Genomic DNA, 16,913 nt, shown 5'->3' with positions numbered 1-16,913 from the left:
CCCAGCCCTATTCCGATGCCTCCACACAGAACTGTCTGTATCTTCTCAGTGTCTTTTTCTGGTTCCTTCTCCTCTCTCCGAAATAAATTGTGGAGAGCTCAGCCATCATGCCTTTTCTCTATCTGCACCCCCTCCCTCCGTGACCTCTTCTGGTCCCATGGCTGTAAATGCCGTTTACAGCCTGCTGGCCTCTGCAATGGTCTGTCCAGCCTGGGCCCCATGCCTAAATGCTTGACTTGACGTTCTCCCTGACCTCACTGTCGACCATCTTCCCTGCTCACTGCAGCCATGCTGGCCTCCTTGTTGTCCCCAGGCATGCACATCCTGCCCCTACCTCGGGGTCTTCATGCGTGCACCTGTTCCCTGCCGAGATGCTTTCCTGAGGTGCCCGCTGGGGCTCATGACCTTGCTGCCTTCACGTCTCCGTTCAGGTGTCCCCCAATGGACAAGCCATCTTTGACTGTCCTGTGAAAAAGAGCAGTCCCTACTCCAATTCTAAAAGTCCCTTTCTAACCCCCCTGCTTGATCATTCTCCACGTGTCCCCACTGGACATATCTTACTTGCTCATTTACTCATTTTTCTCCAGAAGAGAGGTCCCGGGGGTGGAGACTGCTTTGTGCTCTGCTCTGTCACCAATGTGGGGCCTATAATAGATGCGTAATCAATGTACGTGGAGCAAATGAATGAAGTCATCACAGGAAATGCTTAGACAGATGCTTTTAGAACTCTGTGTTGTAATTTTTTAAAAGTAAATCTCTTAGATTGTGAATGGATTCACATTTCCAAAGTGAATACAATAATAGAAGTATAAGCGAGTCCTTTTTCCTCTTTCCTAAAGTTTAAAGACATTTATAAATGTATCTGAAATTATAATGGAAGATTCCAGAAGGTTTAACAACGTGTTTTCAGTTGATGGTAATAGCCAGACATAGTTTAAATAATATTAACAGGGTATGGTTTTGCTAAAAGAACATTGTGTTTTTAAAATGGAAACTTCAATAATCCCATTTTACTACTTCCCTAAACCTTTGAAATACACAGTACTCATTAATGTTGCATTATTTACTAAAAATGCCCCCCCCAAATAACCCCACCCTGTTATTAAGTGTCTAAGGTGTAAAGGTTTTTAATAATGCCTCAGTGATATTGGCTTAATGAATTAGGTTCACTGGGTGTTATATGCAACTAATGAATCATCGAACTTTACATCAGAAACCGGGGATGTACTGTATGGTGACTAACATAATAAAATAAAAAATCATTAAATAAAAAAAAAAGAATTAGGTTCTATGAAAAGTGACCAGGCTTTGTTAACAATAAATCAGGTTCTAGTATTTGCAGAAAAAGCAGCTAAAACTCTGCTTGTAAATAATAATGTGGAAAGATCTGGTATGAATCAAACCACCGTCCCCAGCTGGGCTCTGTTTTCAGCTCCCAAACGCCGTGGAGCTAATCTTGAGCGTATCTCTATTTGAAACTTCACACAATTACGCAGTCCTTTGAGAACGAGTTTTGACAGCAAATCAGCCGGGGATCGTACCTGAAACACACGGATAACATCATACTTCCAAAGGCTTTGTCTTAGATCAGTTCTGTTGTGTTTAATCATATGGATAACCTCTGGACCACGCAGTTTAGAATTAGAAGTGTTGGGAGTATTTTTTGCATAAACAATTGCCCCGATTCACTTTTCACGGAAGGGTATAATCGGATTCAGCCGGTGGCTGTGAAGGCAGCTGGCCGGGTCCCGTCCAGGTTGGTGGACCCCCCTGAGTCCGGGTCGGGGGCCAGCCTCAGCCTGCCCAGAGCTGTGCAGTTTGCCTGGAACATTCTGGGCAGAACAGAAAGTCGTTCATCTGAGCAGTGGCCACATCAGAATCGCCATGTTTCCAGAGGAGGGTCCTGGAGAGTTCTTGACCTGTGTCAGCTCAGCCTCCTCTGACGAGCGGGGGCTTTGCTGGCGTCAGAGACCGCCGTGAAACCCTCTGGCCTTCCTGAGGCCTCCCTTGTGTCTTGAGCGGCAGACATATCTGCCAGTCCCCCAGAACACAGCTAGTTAAAATCTCATCCCGGTCAAAGTGTCCTTCTAATCCCCGGGCTGCGGCCTCCTGAATGTGCTGGGCTCACTGCTGAACTTTGACCCAGGGCGGACGCCGCTGCATGATCTGTGCCCGTCAGAACCTGGTTAAAGCCATGTCTTGAGTATTTTCTAGCCCCGCTTTCCATTTCACCAGCCACGGAGTGCTCAGACCTTCTCCGGGATCCCATGTCTGGTCCCTGAAGTTGCCCACAGATTGTGCCGAGAGTCCACCAGGACCACCCACTGGGGGACAGCCCTGCACGCCACTCCATTACTTTGAGGTGATTCCAGGGTTCCAGTGAAGATGGGTGTGTGTGTCGTGGGCCTGGAAGCTCTTGGTAGCTCTCCACAGCGTGTACTGACTCCATTTGCCTGGCTTTTATATGTGCAAGTTCGGGTGGCGTGGACTCTGTTGGTCTGTCCTTCTGGAACATTCCACCACTGCAGTGAGGAGAGAAGGCCAGGAGAGTGACTTCTCACAAGTGTTTCAGTGAGTCTGGCGTGGAGCATACATGAAGTCAGTCTTACTACACACGGGGAAGAGAGAGCCGCTTCCTGCTTTATCTTTTCTGACTTACCCATTGTGATAAACGTAGCTGAGAGCATTGTCCTGTCCATGGGCAAGATCTGGACAGAGAGCTGAACACTGAGCTGGGCTTGGCACTTTGATCTTGGCCTTTCTCTGGAGCCAAAGGCTTACCTGGATGGGCCCCCTTTGGTCCTGTTATTCTGTTAACCCTCTGCTTTTATATTAAGTTTTTAATTTTAATTCCAGTATAGTTATCATATAATGTTACATCAGTTTCAGGTGTACAATAGAGTGATTCAGCACTTCCCTACATCAGCTGGTGCTCATCACGACAGGTGCACTCTTTAGTGCCCATCCCATGTTTCACCCGGCCCATCACCCGCCTTCCCTGTGGTAACCATCTGTTCTCTAGAGTTAAGAGTGTTTCTTGGTTTCTCTCTCTTTTTCCTTTGTTCATTTGTTTTTTCCTCAAATCCCACATATGAGTGAAATCATATGGGTTTGTCTTTCTCTGATGATTGAGTTCACTTAGCATCGTACTCTCTAGCTCCATCCATGTTGTAGCAAATGGCAAGACTGCATTGTTTTTGATGGTTGAGCAATATTCCATCATGTGTATACACCACAGCTTTATCCATTCATCTATTGATGGACACTTGGGCTACTTCCATAATTTGGCTCTTGTCCATAATGCTGCACTAAACACGGGGTGCCTATATCCCTTTGAATTGTGTTTTTGTAGTTTGGGGGCCCTTAAGCCTTTTAATACCTGGGCCTCGAGCTCCCTAGCTACAAACTGGTAAGTGCAGTAAATAGGACCTGGGATGCCCTCATCGTTCTTCTTCATGTGTTAAACATGCAAAGGACTCATTATAATAATAATAAAGTGCCTTTGTGTCTATGATTCCATTTAATCCTTCCATCAGTACCAAGGATGAGTATTATCCCTGTGTTACTGATGACTAAGTTACTGAGACTCACGAAGATTAGGAGGCTTGGTCAAGGCTGAGAGAGGAGAGGTGGGGGAAGCCCCTGATGAGGGCTTCTTGCCCTTCCTGCCCATCGGCCCTGCCACCTGCATACTCAAGGCTGTTTCCGGGATGCTGGCTCAACTCAGTGACCTTTCAGTTCCGACCTTTTCAGTAACGATCCTTAGGGAAGGAAGAAGGGTAAGACATATTGCTGACGATCCCGTGATGGATCCATCCCTCCCCAGATGGGCAAACGGATGTCTACTGATGGATGGTGAAGTTCTGGGTCCCCAAGCCGATATCCCACAGCTGGGTCTTGGAGTGGTTCGTCTGTCACATGTTATGGCACGTCCTCTGCCCAGGGGGTGTTCCGTCATCTCCGTGTACTGTGAGTGGAAACAACAGCGTGCCACTCGGGCCCTGGCCTCGAAGGGTCTACTGCAGCCGGGGGCACTTAGGGCCAAAGCTGTGGTCACTTTCCCCACCAAAACCTAGCCAGGGCAGAGCCTGGCACATGGCGTGTGCCGCATCCATGTGGGTTCTGCAGGAACAACGAACGCTCTGGTCTTCTCTATAATTGCATCAAATTACATCTTCGAGATGGGTTCCTCTTATCGTGCTATTGGTTTTCCCAGGCCCAGAGAGAAACCGCAAAGTTACCATGATATACAATCCGGCAGAGGCCTGAAGCCATTTCAGACTGAGAGCAACGTCCGCGGTGCCCGAGGCAACCTGGGCCGGGCAGCCAGGAAAGCAACAGGCTCCGTGAGCAGCCGCTGGCGCCGCGCGAAGCAGAGGAGCGGTTTCATGTGGGCGGGATGCGGGTCCCACATCAGCCCTTCCCACCACGCTCCTGTAAACAGCTGGCGGCACTCTCTCAGCAGAAGGGGGCGGGGCAATGGCCTGTGTACCTGATAGAAGGGAGGCCAGGGGCTGGGACCTGGTGCCCCCGGCGCGTGCGGCGTCTGTGCCCACCCGTGGCAAGCCCGAGCGCATCCATGGCCTCGCACGACTGTCAGCCACGACCGAGCGGTCACAGTATGAAGAGACCGTGCTTTTGAGAATTCGGGATCCCCACGCTGCAGTGAGGGTGGGACAGGAGCCGGATTTGCTTCTGGATTTAGAGCGCCCGCCTCTTTGTCCCAGCCTCCTTTCCTAGGCCCGTGGGTGACCAGGAGTCCGGAGAGGGCGCAGGCCCGTCTTTCAGCCTCCGCACAGCCAACCCGGGGACTGGGTCATTCTTTGGCATGCGAGTCTTTTCCTGTGTGTCCTAAGATTTTTAGCAGCAGCCTTGGCCTCTACCCACTAGATGTCAGTAGCCCCCTCCCAGTTGTGACAACTATGAATGTCTTTGGTCTTTGCAGAGGTCCTCTGGGGGTCAAAATCACCAGGGGTCGAGAGCCACTGGAGTTGGGGAGAGAATTTGGTGAAGAGACATTTGCCGTATACCTGTAGTCTCTGGGCTCTGTCCCACGAGCCATTTATCATTGTCTTGAATTATTGTCTAGAAAAAGCCGCAGTCCCTGGCACCAAGGTTTCCAGAGGAGTGGCGGTGTGTAGGGTGGAGTGGCAGCTCCGGCCCGAGGGCCACAGCGAGGGTGGGGTGCTTGAAAGGGAGGGAACGATGTCCCTTTCCTCCTGTTCTCCTGCCTTCCCTCACTCCGTCTCCCTTCCCATCTGTTCATGAGAGCGTGGCCCCAGAATTGCTAAAATGCAGATTCCACAGCCCTCCTCCCCTGAGATTCTGATACAGGACCCAGAGAATCTGAGAGAGGTCCCGGGATCTGCAAGTGACAGTTTAGGGAGGGGGCAGCAGGCCAGGTCATGCAGGCCCAGTGCAGAGACCGTGGCTCTGAGGGAAGTCAGGTGGGCCTGGGAGGACTGTAAGTCAAGGAATGTCAGCATCAGATTTAAGACTTCATGGATCACCCTGGCTGCTGTCTCGAGTAGACTCTGGGGGGCAAGAGTAGAACTTATCATTACTATTGAAATCATGGCATGGTTTCTGCCCCCTTGGAATTTACCATGATTGTGGAGATAGAACATGTCCAACTTTAACTAACGAGGAAGTGTGTGCCAAGTGATACAAATAACTCAGATCAGAGAAGTGTGTTGGAGGTCAGTGGAAAGAAGACATCCCTTCTGAGAGTCAGGTTTCATGCCCACATTGGGCCTTAGGATGGATGAACAGGTTTTTGGTTTTTTTTTTTTTTTTCAGCTTCGTGGGTATATAATTGGCTTTCAGTAAACTGTACACATCTAAAGTGTACGATTGGATACATTTGGGCATATGTATACAGCCATGGGACCACTCTCACCATAGTGGACATCTCCATCACCCCCAAAATTTTCTTGTGGTTTACGAGGCAGGCTGGGAATTATGATAAGAGCAAGGACTTGAGCAAAGGCACAGAGGGAGAGAAATGCAGGGGCTTCTCTGGACAGAAAGACACCCACCCTGACTATGCAGGAGGGTCCCACGGGGACCCCTGAGACAGGTGTCTGACAATTCGGCTTGAAGCAGATTGCATGGGGCCGGAAATACTGGGTCACACGGGTCAGGTCACAGGACCAGCAGAGGTATTTAAGTGTGTTGTAGGGTATGGCAGAAACAAATTTTGTCTTTTGGGGTGCCTGGGTGGCTCAGTCGTTAAGTGTCTTCCTTCGACTCAGGGCGTGATCCTGGCGTTCTGGGATCGAGCCCCACATCAGGCTCCTCTGCTGGGAGGCTGCTTCTTCCTCTCCCACTCCCCCTGCTTGTCTCTCTCTCACTGGCTGTCTCTGTGTCAAATAAATAAATAAAATCTTTAAAAGAAATGTTTGTCTTTTAAGAACAACACCAAGCTTATATTGTAGGTACTTCATCTTTTTGTCGTGAGTCCAGAAAACATTAGCCAAGTACGTTTCTGCAGCAGCTCATGCATACAAAGTCCATTAAAGGAAAAAGAAGCATCAGGCAATTTCATAATTAGATAATTAACAGACTCCTTAACAGCATTAAACTAACACAACTACTTAGAGATTGGAAAAAAAAATCCAGTGCCACCTGACGGTGCATTGTAGCCCACACATAAGGAACACATGTACTCTAGCTAGACTTTACCAGCTCAAAGGTAGAATTTGAGTGTGCCGCACGAGAACCTTCATTAGCGCTTCCTGTCTGTGAGGTCCTGCACTTTATTTTTGTGTTGGTTTGAACGAGAACCTTGCAGTTCAGGGCAATATTTCGATAGGTATTCAGTGAACATCTCCTTGCCCAGTCCAAGTCCTTGATCTGTCTGTGAACAGATCCTCTTCCCCAGGGCCTGGGGGTAGCCCCGAGAGCAAGATTTTCAGGTTTGAAGGTAGTTAGACTAAGGCAAAACCATCTTCCCTTTCTCCACCTCCTGGGCAGAGTCACGGCCCTATGATTCTACGTGAACATTCAGCAGAGCGCCTTTGGAGCACTGCCCACTCCTGGGGGAGAAGTAAGGAGTCCTTCTCAGTTGAGCAACATCGTAGCCTCAGTTCCATGGAAATGAACGAGTCAGATTGTTTCACCTTGGAGCGCAGAGAAGGCTGGGAGCCACGCGGGCTGTGCTCAGGAATGCCACAAACCCATTCTTAACTTCGGTTTCTTTTAAGAGGACCTCGACTTGCCCGAATATGACAGATGTTCACTGAAGACCGTGTATCCGCATCTCTGTCGTGCCCTCACCTCTTAATTCCACAGGTGTTTGCTAAATCCTCCTGGACGAAAGGAAGCCCTAAGATCATTGTCACTGTGTTGCCATCAGCAGCAGCATCCGTAGGGCTGAATTCATAAACACACTGTGTGGTATTAGATACTGAGAAGTGTGACACTGACCTCAGTACTACCGTCAGGGCACCTGGCTGGCTCAGTCAGTTAAGCATCTGCCTTCAGCCCAGGTCATGATCCCAGGGTCCTAGGACTGAGCCCCGCATCAGGCTCCCTGCTCAGCGGGGAGCCTGCTTCTCCCTCTGCCTGATGCTCCCCCTGCTTGTGCCCGCTCTCTCTCTCTCTGACAAATAAATAAATAAAAACTTAAAAAAAAAAATTACTCCCTTCACTTAGCATTTCCCAAGGATGGGGACTGTGTGCCCTATATTACACGTGTGACCACAATCTAATCCTTGCTCACTAAACCAGGGACAATGATCAGTGCCCATTTTTACATTTGGGGGGACTGAAGATTGGGGATATTTTTTAATAGCTCCGAAGCAGTAAAGCAGGGGCCCGAACCTCACACACTCTTAACAGAGGAGAATCGACAGACACTGTCCCTGCCATTGAGTTGGAAAAGAGAGATCCTAATGAGGGACACTGCACCTATTCTTTACAGTAATCCACGAACTGTTCTTAATCGTATTAAGTTCTAATGAAAAAGCTCCCTTTTCTTTTGAAGCAGAAGGGTCTTATCAGCTGCAACACTTCTCCGCCCGTCGCTGCAAGCAGCCGTGTTAATTGCATCCTGCCACCCGGCAGCCTCACGTGGGGACCCAGCCATTCCCACTGAAGCCCCCCCCCCCCCCCCAGTCTCCCTGCCCTAATGCAGAGCGGGGTTGCTTCGGCGGGGCCCAGGCGCTACATCCCGGGTTAATTTGGTTTCTTATGTAGAACAACTTTGGTCTGACACTTAACATTTCTTCCTGCGGCAGGTTTTTTTGGCTTCTCTGAGCTCATTACCTCGCATGCCTTTCCGTTCATTCTTGCTCGCACGCTGGGATCCGTGTCCACGTGTGATCGTCGTTACGGAGCAGAGCGCCCGTGGCTCACAATGCAGATGAGGAAGGGAGATGACAAGCCTTGTGTTCAGACGAGCCTCGTAGGCTGGAGGGAGGTTTCACGTGAACGAAGCAGGTGTGCTGGCCACCGGAGATTTTTCGGAGATTTCGGGGCCTGGCTGAGTTGCTGGTTGCCGTCTCTGGTCCCTGCTGTCATTGTTTTGGCTTTTAGGCCTCGACTAGAAGGAGCTCTAATGATAGCACTCCCTGTCTGCTCTTTCACATCTCTCTGCCTCCCTCCCTCTCGCAAGCCCCTAACTTCGCAGAACGAGCCTTGTGTCCTTGTGCTGAACATAGGGGACCACTCCGACCCTCTTCAGCTTGCATGGCGTTAGTGAGAACAGCAGCCCCCACGAAGGGGTCACTCTCCACCACCCAGGCCAGTGAGATGGCATCACTTGTCATGGTCTGATTTGTTCCCTGGCTTCCCTCCAGGGGAGTCGGATGGCCTGTCTGGGGGTCTGGGGACCCTATGAACAAGAGCAGTAAAGAACACTGATGTTTAGCTGTTGGTCACTTGCTCTGGGCTGATTCAACAAGATGGCTGGGCGAGTAGAGTCTCACTTGGGAAGGACCGTGGGCTGTCGGGACCGGATGCACCCCCTTGACCTTCCGAGTACCGTCAAGCATGCATGGGAAGTGAGGTGTGCAGGTCGGGGGCTGGCGAGCATGGGGGTCGCATCGCCCTGAGGAAGAAGTTACATCCAGCTGTTGGCATTTTGGGAGCATCCTTAGGTTTCAGATATTTAAATTCTCCCTTCTGCCCGTGGCTAATTAAGATGGGGTCAGATTATCTTGCTCTTTCTTTTTCTGAAATTACCGAGGTGGGAAAAAAAAAATACCACTTCTCTGAGGGACGTTTGAGTCAAATATTTGAATGAGAGTGTTTGTGTTCTGGGTTCATGCACCTGAGGCCGGCTATCTGGAGGTTGGCAAACTTTCCGTTTTGCTGTTTCCATTCAGAAAAGAGAATCATTAACATGGGCACCTGCCTTTGGGGCAGAGCTGCTGTGCGGACACAGGTGCCTGAGGAAGAAGGCACGCCGATGAGCAGTGCGTCGGGAGGTGGGCAGGGGGCGGGAACGCAAACCCTGGCTGGAAAGAGGCTGAGGAGTGTGAGGGGGATGCCATTGATCTTCTGGGAAGCTGCTTGCTGTGGGGAACAAAACAGCATTCTCAGAGTATCCCCCGCCATCCCGGGGCTCACGGGACAGCATTTATGGAGGAAGAAAGTTTTAGGAACAAAGTGGAAAGAATCTGCCTTTGAAGAACGGCTTCAGTTTTGATGAGCTTGTCACTAGAGGCGTCTAGAATAATAAACCAGAAGCAAACACCAACAGGAATGTGTATGACACACGCTGGACGTGGACCCCAGCTGTTGCCTTCCTTGCCGCCCTAGAGTCTTGGGAGGAACACGGTCAAAGCACACTTTTGGCTAAAATTACATGGAAAAAACCAACACCCTTGTCCTCAAAAGCAGCATTAGCCTTTATGGCTGAGCAGAGGATGAAATGGGACAGAAAGCAAGGAGGACCATTAGCACATGGTCTGCTTGGGCGCTAATCCCGGCATCCCTGCTCTCACGCCACAGTCTGCGCTCTCGTGAGCAGCCCTGCCTCATGTGCTGAAAGCTGGGCCCCTGCTCTTGGACAATAGGCATGCCCCCTGCTCGCTGGGGGTCCAGCCCTGCGACACCAGGCGTGTCCTGATGATCTGGAATACTCCTTTATGTAGGTTTCCCATGTTTTCCTGCCAATGAGCTGGTCTGATGGTAAAAAAAAAAAAAGGCTTTGCATATAAACATTACTTTTCTGGCAACTTAGGAAAAAGAGAGATTGTGTATTGAGGCAAGAGAATGGAGAATATATTCTAATAGTTTAAGGAAGAGTCAGGTCAAAGGAGGACATCCGGGTTGTGGTTGACCCACACTAGGCTTTTCAAGCCAGGTAGCACAAATACGGTTGGAAAACTCTAATCACATTCGATTTGGAAGAATTGTCTAATAGGCGACTAGGTCACTTAGACAAAATGAACGAAAGGTGGGCACAGACCAGCTTTGTTACTTGGCTGTTTTTGCCTTGCTTGAGTTATTTTCATTCTCTTATTTATTTCACAAATATTCGTCCAGGCCTTACTATGTAGTAGGCACTGTTCTAGACACGGGGGAATTAAAGATGGAAAGAAAGAGCATTTCCTTTCAAGGAGCTGACGATCTTACAGAGAAAGAGTTCCACAAATAGTCACAGAAGTGAGATCGCACCTAGAGTGCAGGCATAGGAAAGCAGGGTCAGTGGCACCACTGGATCTGCATTTGAGTAAAATCGTTTTGGGGGAAGCAGGTTCAAGGTCAAGGCTAGAATCGGGGAGACCACAGTGATGTGAGAAGGGCTAAGAGCTTTATCGTGGCAGCGGCATGGAGCGGAGGGACAGGCAAGAGCTTTTAGAAGGTATCATCTACCTTTGGCCACTGGACTGGTGGGGAAAGGAGGAGACAAGGAAGGTTCTAGATTTCTAGCCTGCGAGCCAGAATGGATAAGAATACTATTTAAACTTTGACAGTGACTGTTGGAATACAAATAGGTTTGGGGGAAAATAAAATTAATTTTGAATTGTCGGTCTGAAGAGTATTTATCTGGGTGGTGTTTTCCAGAGGGGGCCTGAACTATAAGGTTCAGAGCTCAGGAGAAAGGCCAGTAGGAACAGGGAGAGAATTCCTGGTCACCGGGGTATAGATGGCTCTTGGAGCCATGGGCTTGGATGCCTGTGCCTGGGGAGGAGAGACTTCGTCGTAATTTCTTAGATCCGTGTGCCAGAAGACAGCGGGGTCAACCTGGAGAGAGTCACTGGTCTAAGAGATGCTTAGGGGACGTGGCAGGACGTCCCTTTTCCCGAAAGGCCCCTGGAAGAAGTAGAAGAGCTATAAAGGGGTCAGAAAACCATCTTATGGAATTTTCTGTGTTCCTTCCTAGCAGTCGCCGGGGGCGGGGGGCAGATAAGGTGTCTGAACATGGGCTTCACTTTCCCCTTAGCCCTCCTTCTAAGGAACGTGACCAGATTCCTAAGTGTTTTCTGGAATTCCTCACCGTGGCAGACGTGGAAGGACAAATAATTTTGTTATTATTTCTGAGAGGTGCGAATGTTTGGGGCTCAGAACCCTTAAACTTCAAAGTTCAGGTTGAAAGTGTGGCCCCATGGGGCGCCTGGGTGGCACAGCGGTTAAGCGTCTGCCTTCGGCTCAGGGCGTGATCCTGGCGTTGTGGGATCGAGCCCCACATCAGGCTCCTCCGCTATGAGCCTGCTTCTTCCTCTCCCACTCCCCCTGCTTGTGTTCCCTCTCTCGCTGGCTGTCTCTATCTCTGTCGAATAAATAAATAAAATCTTAAAAAAAAAAATGTGTCCCCAAAACCAATAGCCCATTTTCGTACGTGAGTGAAAATTAGGACTTTAAAGATAGAGACTCAGCTTGGGCCCGATTCTTGCTGTTTCCATGATTGTTTCCTGAGGTCACAAGATGAGCCAGGACTGGACCCTAGGAGCTTCTTTGAAGCCCCTAAGCAAGGCAGCAAGCCAGACTGGGGCCTTACTTCGTTCCCTCCCTGGGTCCAGGTTTCTTTGGGTGCCAGCCGACCCGGAGGACGCTCCCGTCATCTGTCCCCTGGGGCCTGCAGTCCTCTGTGCGTGTGTGACAGGAACGCTTGGCACATGCACGCCTCCCTGGTGAGGACGCCCCTCCCCTGAACCAGAGTCCTCTTTATTCCAGCGCGTACAGAAAGCCGCGTCGGTTGGCCATCCGTCTCTGGAGTTTGGAGTTGCACTAAAATATTTATGATGTATGGACAAACAGGTGAAAAGGATTTTCGTTTCCACAAGCTTCATCTCTTGACTTCCTGAGGCCTTTTGAGGATAAGAACATGCAGAGGGCTTTGGATCGAGGGTGGCTTAGTTGCGGAAACACCTCTGACGTCAGCCAGGACTTGTATACTCCTTCAAGCATCGGTCTCAGCTTTCCTCTGGATGAGACCCCAGTGGCTCTTTGCTGCTTCCTGGCATCTGTGGCTGCGTCCATCATCATGCTGCTGGGCTCCACGGCAGGGCTCACGGATGATTTTGTTGATGCCCTGGGAACTGGGAGGGGAGCGCTGAGGTCCACGCGTCCTCCCAGTGGGTGTTGATTGGTCCTGGGCTGGGGGTGGCATCCAGGGTGGCATCCAGGGACCAAGAAAGTCCCTTGGACTGCAGACTCACAGAGGACAGGAATTATGTTCGAGCAACCTTAGCCCCTCAGCCCGGTGTGGGGCCTGGCCAACATACATTATTTATTAAACGTTAGAAGTTGAGCAGCAAACAGCAGTAGGCTGAGTAAAGAAGGCACTATTTCAAGGGAGGGCAGTGAAAACGAAGAGGAAAGGAATCCTTAGACGTGGGCTCATGCCATTTCTGTCCACAGATGTGGCCTTTTTCCCCGGTGCAGATGTCAAGTTAAATCCAGATTCTACAAGGATCTAAACTAAACTGTGATGTGTGGATGGGACTGGTCTCATATCTGCCTCCTTACTGTGACACTTCTTCCTGATGATGAGTTAATGCAAATATTCTAAATCAGCAATTAATTCAAGGCGTCGTGACACCAAATCGTTTGGGGCCTTGGAAGCATAAACCGTGGGCTGTGGATTGCCTCTGAGTGCCAGTCACTGATTTCTTACGCTATGTCCAGCTATGTAGTGGAACATGAGAGCGAGTAATTGACCTTTGAAACAACTAAAGGCTAAAATACGGTGTGGTCATTAAAAATCACATTTTCAAATGACATTTATTAATAAGGGAAAATTCTCATTATGTAATGTTATATGGAAAAACAAGAGACACGGGGCACCAGGTGGCTCAGTCAGTTAAGCATCTGCCTTTGGCTCAGGTCATGATCTCAGGGTCCTGGGATTGAACCCCATATTGGGCTCTCTGCTCATGGGGAGTGTGCTTCTCCCTCTCCCTCTGCCCCTCTGCCTGCTATGCTCTCTCTCTCTCTCTCTTTCTCAAGTAAGTAAATAAAATCTTAAAAAAAACAAAAACCCAAAATCAAGAAACTGGAACTTGGCATATGGAGGCTCAAATAAATTTCTTTTGAATAAATGAATATTTCCTAGATGGATGAGGTGAAAACTTTATATGTCTGTGCAAAAAAATATGAGTCCACGGTTGACTATGACTCTTTGGCTCTGAAAATCATGAGCTAGTGGTTGAGAAGTCTGGGCGTCGTCCAAGCTTTTAACCCTTTTGGAGCTCAGTTTCCTTATGTGAAAACGGAAGTGACGGTCTGCTCGAACGTGGTCCCTGAGGGGCCTGTCTGCCTGTTTGGATGCCACATGCTCTGAGTTGCGATGTGACTCTGGGCAAAGCAGCTGTCAGCGAGAAGGATGCCACAAGGCAGGTCTCATATGGTTCCCATCACTTTGTCAACCAGATTTGATCAACCTTGACCTCCTAGTATTTCCCATCATTTCAGACAACCGTCTTGAGTTTCTGCCTCCTGAGCCACTCCTCGCTGCTGCTGTGGGAAGAGACCTCTTGATTTATTAATCAATTAATCAGTGTATGCCAAGGAGCTCTTCAGGGTACTTAAACAGGGAAAACAAAATGCTGTAGCCCATAATCAAGATGGATCCTAATTACGGACAGTCCTCCCACCGCTGGGCTTCCTGCCCGCCCCGGCTGCCCCACACGGCCTCTGTTACCCACATCAAACCCCACTCAGTCCTGAGGAGCTTCCCCATAAAAGCTGACAGCGGGTTTCAGAAGGGCGGGGGTTCTTCTAAGGTCCGAGAGGAAAACAAGACTAGAAATGAGCCTCGTCCGTTATTTGCAAAAAAATGTTGGATCTCAGAAGTTTGATCAGGCCCCCAAGGTGGCATGGAGCTCTGTTCATATAATAAACAGAACTACCCTCTTGTCCCAGTTTCTCCACGACCAGTCATGGAGCTGGAAGGACCTAACAAGGAGAGGCCATGGCCTCGTGTGACAGATGAGGGTCTCAGTGAGGCTAAGTAGCTTGTCCAAGGTCACACGTCTAATTAGTAGCACAGCTGGAACTAGAACCGCATATTCTGGTAACCAGTTAATACTCCTAGTGCTTATTTCCCTGTGAAATCCTGTTGTCCTGTAAAAATCACACAAAGTAGAGGAAAGAAATCATCCTCCTTCAACTCAGTTTCTGATTTCTTTTAGAAAAGCGTTTCTGAGCTAAGGAATTTTGAATAGTCGCTGTGGATGAAGTTTGTGGGGAACAGCATCTTGGACTGTTTGCCAAGGAGACATTTTTCTTTGAATCGGGTAGGATATCAGACACATGCATCCAGCTTGCCATGAGCAAATGGTAACCAGTGAATTTTCGGGGCTTGCTAGGCTGTTGGAGCAGGCTGGGTCTCTGGTCTAGAATCCGTTCAGTTTGGCTTTCTTCCAGTGGAACTTAGCACATAGTACTAATGAGGCCAAGACTTTCTTAGAATAGAATCTCTATCAATTACCAATGTTCCATGGGTCACAGGGAACCAGGGGACCACATGCCTCAGTCCAGAATGACTGCACCCCTCACACCTGCACAGACATTTGTGTCTTCTTGGTGAACACCTTGGGGAGAGCCGGGTATGGCTGTAATTCTTTAGCGGAGGCAAGGGGAAGAATCCAGAATGTTCTTATTTGACTCTCCTGGTGAGGAGGAGGCTTAGCGATCTTTTTAAAAGTTATTCCTTAATGTCTCCACCATCATAATCCTATTCGTCAACTCTGTTTGTCCAGCAGAAGTTCTCCTGCTAGTCTGGCTGCCCATCTCTGTTGAATGTCTATCAGACAGTCCAACTCTGACTTCATCTAGGGCTTAACTCATAAGCCAGACATGTGAATTGCACTTACCAGCCTTGAGTGACAGGTTCTCCTGTGTTCTTGCTTGTGTGTTCTCTAGGACCCTGCTTTCTCGGCTGTGATTCACGACAAGCTGCAGGTCCCCAACACCATCCGGAAAGCCTGGAATGACAAGGACAACCGCTGTGATGTTTGTGCCACACACCTGAACCAGCTGAAGCAGGAGGCCATCCAGATGGTGCTGACCTTGGAACAGGCAGCTAGCAGCGAGCATTACGATGGCTCCCCTGGCTCGCCCCCACCGCTCTCCAACATGCCCACCCTTGTGGGGTCCCGGCATGTGGGTGGGCTCCAGCAGCCCAGAGAGTGGGCCTTTGTGCCTGCCCCCTATGCCTCCTCCAACTACACAGCTTTCGTGAACAACAAGCACAGCAGCAAACCCAACAGCCTCGGGGTCAGCAATGGGGCCGAGAAGAAGAGTGGGTCCCCAACCCACCAGGCCAAGGTCAGTCTTCAGATGGCCACCAGTCCCAGCAATGGGAACATCCTCAACTCAGTGGCCATCCAAGCTCACCAGTACCTGGATGGTACCTGGTCCCTGTCGAGAACCAACGGGGTCACCCTGTACCCATACCAGGTAAGTGGCCTCTGAATGAGTTAGAGTAAATTTGGTTGGAGTCAAAACAGAGAAGTGGGCAGCACTTCCTGCCTTTGCTCTTTTCCTTCTGGGAACGCCCCAACTCAGAGCCTAATGTCTTCATGTGGTCCCACTGGTCATTGCTCAATAAAGAGAAAATATCTGAGGGACCAGTGTTCCCTCTAGCACTCTGCTTCCACTGTCTGGACCTTCTAGAAAAGGTGTAGAGTCCCTTTCTAACCTCTCCTGCCTGGAGGACCATAACCCTTTTCTATTTGCAACTCACTTTAAATATGTTGGGATGAGGTTACCAAAAGTGTCTTCCCATTTTCTTATTTTCTCTTTGCAGTTATTGAAATGAGCACATACTCCCAAGTTTCCCTAAAGAAATAAGAGAGCAGGTCCCAAATCTACCAAAGCATCTAAAAAAAAAAAAAAAGTCTAATTTCTCTTGGGTGAGTTTTCTGTTGGGTAAGGGATGGGTTTACCATATGCATCTGTGTCCCCTGCATCAGACATGCGGGAAGCAGCGGAAAGCACTGATAGTCACTGCGAAATGGAGAGGCGGCCGTGGTCATGGGGTGTATCGGTCAGGGAGGCTAGCTGGTGTAACACATGGTCCTGCCGTATTGGGTGTTTGGTGCATGGCCTTCCACTGGTCTCCATGTCACCATTTTCAAGAGGCTTCAGAGTCTGCCACCAGATCTTGCACAAGTGGCCAAGAAATGAGGGGAGAATGAGTTGTCAAGAATCTCACAGGGAGACATGGGGGGATAGGGGGGCCCAGCCTGGAATGGGCACAGATAATTTCGAACCACATTCCAGTGGCGAGAGTCTAGGCATTTGGCCTCCCCTTCCTGCAGGGAAAGTCAGTCTGTCCATGTGTCCAGAAGAGAAAAGAAGCAAGTTGAGTGAACACAGCGTTTTTGTTACATGGAGCAAAGGTACGGGGAAGGATAAAATGAGTTCAGTGTGGCTGATCCAAATCCTGGTGACTTTTCTAGAGTGTAGATGGCTTCTCTTAGTATCTTGGAGGAACGTGGGGAGCCTGGATCATT

The 16,913-nt window shown here is 49.5% G+C and overlaps 1 protein-coding gene across 1 annotated transcript in view; it reads left to right on the top strand.

Annotated features, from left to right (window-relative positions):
* KIF26B (kinesin family member 26B) overlaps positions 1-16,913 on the top strand; it is a 422,711-nt gene that overhangs the window by 147,121 nt on the left and 258,677 nt on the right. Inside the window, exon 3 of the mRNA XM_045796283.2 lies at positions 15,319-15,855. Within this exon, the coding sequence (XP_045652239.1) occupies positions 15,319-15,855 (537 nt within the window). The remainder of the gene's footprint in view (positions 1-15,318; positions 15,856-16,913) is intronic.

Source organism: Ursus americanus, chromosome 2 (assembly GCF_024610735.1).
Source record: "Ursus americanus isolate L20-20 chromosome 2, mUrsAme1.1.p, whole genome shotgun sequence".
Classification (NCBI taxonomy): Eukaryota; Metazoa; Chordata; class Mammalia; order Carnivora; family Ursidae; genus Ursus; species Ursus americanus.
Note: the sequence above shows the minus strand (reverse complement) of the source record. Positions and strands in the feature narration are given on the sequence as shown.